A 5,196-nucleotide genomic window follows, 5' to 3' on the forward strand; every position below is an offset into this window, starting at 1 on the left:
TCTTACGATTTTACGATTCGATTTTACCGATTCGATTCTACTTAACTATCAATCCAAGGTAGAATCCCGATTATGATAACTATACTATGCTATGTAGTTTGTAAGATTGTAAATATATGGTTAGCTATCTAGATTTATCTTATTTCACATCCTCATTATTTTTCGTCGACATACTTATAAAATTAAAAAAGGTGAAATAAATGTAGTTAACGTATACTAACAAATCGACATGAAGATATGACAAAGCTGCAATTATACAAGATATTAATATATACTAAGATATAACCATATAATATCATTAGTATTCTAAATATCTAGCATAATTAAATTTCTTACACTAAGAATGTCCCACAATCTTTTTAACAAAAGGAATTAAATTAAGTCATTTGAATAAGTCCAAACTTTTGGTAGGAAATTAAATTTTATGTGTTAGTATGTTAAAAGGTGAAAGTTTTACAATATAATTGATATATATTTTCAGCAACAAAAAAATATTTGTTGTAGTAGTAGATAACACATTCGTTTTATTTATTTATTTACTTTTAATTTTTTTTGTCCTAGCAATACCTTGCATATTTTATCTTTTATATCATATCAAAGGAGAGGTGAATTAGTAACTGAAAAATCATATAGCAAGCTTGAAAGATCATCATCCATGGATATCGTTTCCTCATATTGCTCCTTATTAGAGTTCTTCATCCCTATATACAATAAGTTAAACACTAAATCAATGTTAATATTTGTCAAAAAAATTAATCAATAGTACAAGCATATGGATAATCATTACTCTCTTTATCTTTTACTTACTTTCTACGCGCAAATTCTCAAAATTAGGTGATTTGGTAAATGAAAGAAAATGAGAACAAAGTAAGAAAGATGAATTAAATTAAGGGTGGATGCAAAAAAGATGGGGATAAGTAAGAGATAAAAAGTGCGTTAAAGATGTAAATATTATAGGGTTAACAAATAAGACTGTTAAATATGCTTTCTAAAATTACAATAAATTATAAGTGGATAGGAAAAAAAAACAAATAAAAATTGGTAGAATAGGGAAAAGTAGTATTATAATGTCCTAATTGAATGTCCTTTAACAACTACGTGAATAATCTATGTGAAGAAAAAATATTTATTAAATTTTGACTTTCCAAAAAAAAAAAAAAAAAACTAGTAGCATAACTTTCCAATTACTCCGTATTTAATTTCTATAAGAATAAGTAGTGTTTCCAATTATTTCATTAATACAAATTACAATATCATCATTTTAACGACATACATACATCATAAAGATTAGAAAATTTGCCAATTTTCAAAATAAAAATATTTTGTGTTCAAATAAAAAAAAAAAAAAAAAGGGACAATAACAAATACCAATTAATCTATTTTGGTCTTTTTGTACGATACTTGAATGATATGATAGAGGGACCTTATTAATACCAAAATTAGTGTAATGAAGTTGCTAAATTTCAAATACCATGATCATTATTATTTTATTTTATACTTCCTCCGATATTAAATAATTGCACCATTGATTTTGTACAATTTTCGATGAACTAGTTTGACCATAAATAGCTTTAATTGTGCATTAATAAAATTATACGTAGTAAATATTTGATGTTTTGAAAATACATATTGAGACGTTTCAAACACAATATCTCATTTGACAATATTTTCTTTTATATAATAATTCTATGGTAAAGTTTTTGAAGTTTGAAAACAGAAAGGTGCAATTATTTAGTAATTAAGGAAATATGATGTGTCAAAACATTACTCAATAAAGATGGACTTAAAGTTGTAATTTTTTTACTACAAAAGTTTTACGTATAGGTTTGTTTACATTAAGGTAATTGGAATAAATTACATAGGCTAAATTATTCCAATTATATAATTCCTTTTTTTTTTTTTTTTAATCGCAACATTTGAGATTTTGCCACTATTAATACAAGCTCTTTTAACCGCTTTTTGTGATTTATATGTTAGTAAAAAACATAGTTGTGAAATTCATCTTGATTTTCTCAAAATTAACTTTTATTAATTTTTACTTATGTATAATTAATGATATTAATGGTATAAAATATGCATTGTTAAGTGTGAAAACTCTAACATGCATTGGTAGGTTTCCAGTTTTAATTTAAAAAAAGGAAATCAAATCAAACAAAAACTAAATTAAATAGCATTAAAAGAAACATTAGTATCTATAGTTGTAAAATTACAAAAATGTCACTAATGATGCATGATACATCTTAGGCATCAGATTATGATGATCTTAGGACGCAGATTGTTTCATTGTTTATACATGTATGTACCAACAATTACTTCACCTCTAATCTATACAAAAATTAAAAGTGATATAATAACTAGTTATTAACAAGTGTCTATGTCCACGTTTTAACTATTTGACTTATATCTACATTTAAAGTGTATTTTCAATGTCCCGATTTAATAGTCACACTAAACTTTGCATAAAGTATTATTTGATAAGTTGTTGTTGACTAATCTATTGTATTTTAAATATAATACTAGTGAGATCATGTAATGAAAATAAGTGTGAATAATAGATTTGGACAGGCGTGAAATAAATGTGTGACTATTATATTTTGATAAAGGGAGTAACTTTTACCTACAACTTTTGATTTCTACCCACTCTTTTTTACTCGTGGGAAAACATGATCAAACTTTCTTAAAAGGTAAATTAAAAATGAACAAAGAATGAATAGATAAATTTGAAATATTAAGACCGTATGAAAACATACCAATTGAGAATAAATTAGAATTGTGTTCATCCAATAGTCTTGAATCATCCACATTGTTGTCCAACGAAATCATGGTCATTACTCCATCTTTTCCATTTGGATCATTATATATATTTGATTTCTCTTCATTGATAATTGATGAATTTTGTTCTGCTGAGTTGATCCCAATTGACCATGAGGTGCGCATGTTATTGAATCTATTGTTTGTATAGGAAACAACATTTGAAGGAAATGTTGCAAGTAAGTTTTCCTCCTGAATCATTTGATGTAAAGGAAGTGATGTTCTATTGCTTGTTAACATACCATTGTCAACAAAGTTTTCAGTGAACATACTACTTGACGCCTCAAAAGAATTGTCCCTGTGGCTGCGGTTGGTGATAGATGTAATGTTGGAATTAGGTGTCAATGAGAACTTAGGAATTATGGGAAAAGTTATATCAAAACTATTAGCATCATATTGTGTTGCTTCATTTTCAAGCATAAGTTTGGATTTATAAGCTGGATTATTGAGGAAAGACGAAATTGGATCATTAATTCCAATTGAGTTTATGATATTGTAACCCGAATTAGATAAAACATCTGACACTGGATATGATGTTGGGGTTGAGAAAGGAGAGGTAGAAGAATGTGAAGTAATAGGTAATGAAATTGACAATTCTTGATAAATATGATTTTGTGGATTTTTTCGATGTTGGAAATGATGACCAAACTTTCCAATTTGTTTGAGGTTGTTTCCTTCTGAGTTTAATATTGATGCTTCAGCTTTTATCCTCCTTTTGATTTTTGTGTTCCAAAAATTCTTCACCTCGTTGTCTGTTCTTCCTGGTAGCTATGAATATTATGAAAAGTAAACTCATGTTACTAAAGTAACATATATATTGAAACAAATCAGCAATATTTACCTATAAAATTATATAATATAATTCAATTATACCTCAGCTGCAATTTTTGACCATTTATTACCAAGCTTAGCATGTAGTTCGAGAACAATTCTTTCTTCCTCAGGGGAGAATGCACCCTTTTTTAGATCCGGTCGCAAATGATTTGTCCATCTAAGTCGACAACTTTTTCCACATCTTATTAATCCCATATTTTGCACACAATTCCAATGTCTTTCTCCATGTTTTTGGACGTAGTCAATTAATAGAGCATCCTCCTCAGCCGTCCATGGCCCCCTTTTGAATGTGCGTTCATTGTTATTGCTATCTGTATTGCCGCATATATTTCCATGTTCATCTCCACTGCCACATTTTCGACAACTTCTAATGATGCTTTTTTTCTTGGATGAAGCTGTTTGTTGGTGATAATCCATAGAAAATTCATCCTTCTTCTTTATCATCCTAGGCATATGACCTCCAATTGTGGAAAATATACAACCTTCCCCCCCCTTTTATATTGATTTATTGTTCTCTTTTACCTCTTGTTATCTTTTTTTTTTTTTTAGTCAGTTAGATCTAATTCATGCTATGATTTATCAAATGTACATGTACATAATCATATCCTCTCCTCTCATTGTATTAGAGAGGAGAGAAGATGACGGAAAACAAGATTTGGCTTACCTTTCTTGTTTTTGTCTTTCACTATAGTTTGTATTTTTTATTTTCAAGATTTTAATAGAAAGAAAATAAAAAAATAAAAAAAAGGAAAGTGAAAAGTGCAGGGTTATTTTTTTGTTCTTTTTTATTTCTTTTGGGTTGTAATGAAGGAGAAGATAAAGAATATGTAAAAAGAAAAAACGCGTTTAAGTCTCTAAAGGAGGATGAAAGAGAGCTATTAGATAATGATGAGTATTTAAAGGAGAAAGCATTGATTTCGCTTCCGAACTATCTGGTATATGGTACAATTCGTATAATTTGTATTGGCAAATCACCCATTAATTTATCAAACATAAAAGTTGTACTCATAAATCTTCTTAATGAGGTTTGTAAAAATAAAAAAATTAAATATATAATTACACAAATCATTATTTCTTTAGTCTTGAAAAAAAGGGTATTATAGAATTTTTGTTATACAAACTACTATTTATGTTCTACTTTTTTTTTTTCTCTTAACTTATAAATTGAAACTCCACTTAATGAATTTCATGTTTAGCTTTTCATACAGAAGAATGATGTCTTTATGCTATAAATCTAATGTGTGCCCATCATTTTAAAGTCATTACTTTAATTTAAATTTGTTAATAAAATAAGAAATTGATTATTAGTGCCCTACAACATTTTAAACTCCAAGGTGAAATTTGTACGCTAAAAAATGCAGTGCTTAAATGATGAGCATCGATTATTATTTTTTGGTTACCCTAAAATAGTAAGTCACATTCTAAACCATTAGCCTACATTATCATTACAAATAATCTTGAATAATTAAAAAATTACAAAAAGAAAAAAAAAGAAAAAAAAAAAAAAGAAAAATGGTTGTTTGCATTTGGCATATTTATATTTTGTTTTAA

At 27.3% G+C, this 5,196-nt stretch overlaps 1 protein-coding gene across 1 annotated transcript; it reads right to left on the bottom strand.

Moving 5' to 3' along the window:
• Positions 1-465: 465 nt before the first annotated feature.
• LOC110712023 (transcription factor MYB41-like) lies at positions 466-4,777 on the bottom strand. The gene is made up of 3 exons (XM_021890451.1): positions 3,685-4,777; positions 2,751-3,579; positions 466-701 (listed from the first exon to the last, which is right to left on the bottom strand). Exons 1-3 carry the CDS (start codon positions 4,096-4,098, stop codon positions 595-597), a joined length of 1,350 nt encoding a protein of 449 aa, XP_021746143.1. The 5' UTR covers positions 4,099-4,777; the 3' UTR covers positions 466-594.
• Between the last annotated feature and the right edge of the window lie 419 nt (positions 4,778-5,196).

Source organism: Chenopodium quinoa, unplaced genomic scaffold (assembly GCF_001683475.1).
Source record: "Chenopodium quinoa cultivar QQ74 unplaced genomic scaffold, ASM168347v1, whole genome shotgun sequence".
Lineage (NCBI taxonomy): Eukaryota > Viridiplantae > Streptophyta > Magnoliopsida > Caryophyllales > Amaranthaceae > Chenopodium > Chenopodium quinoa.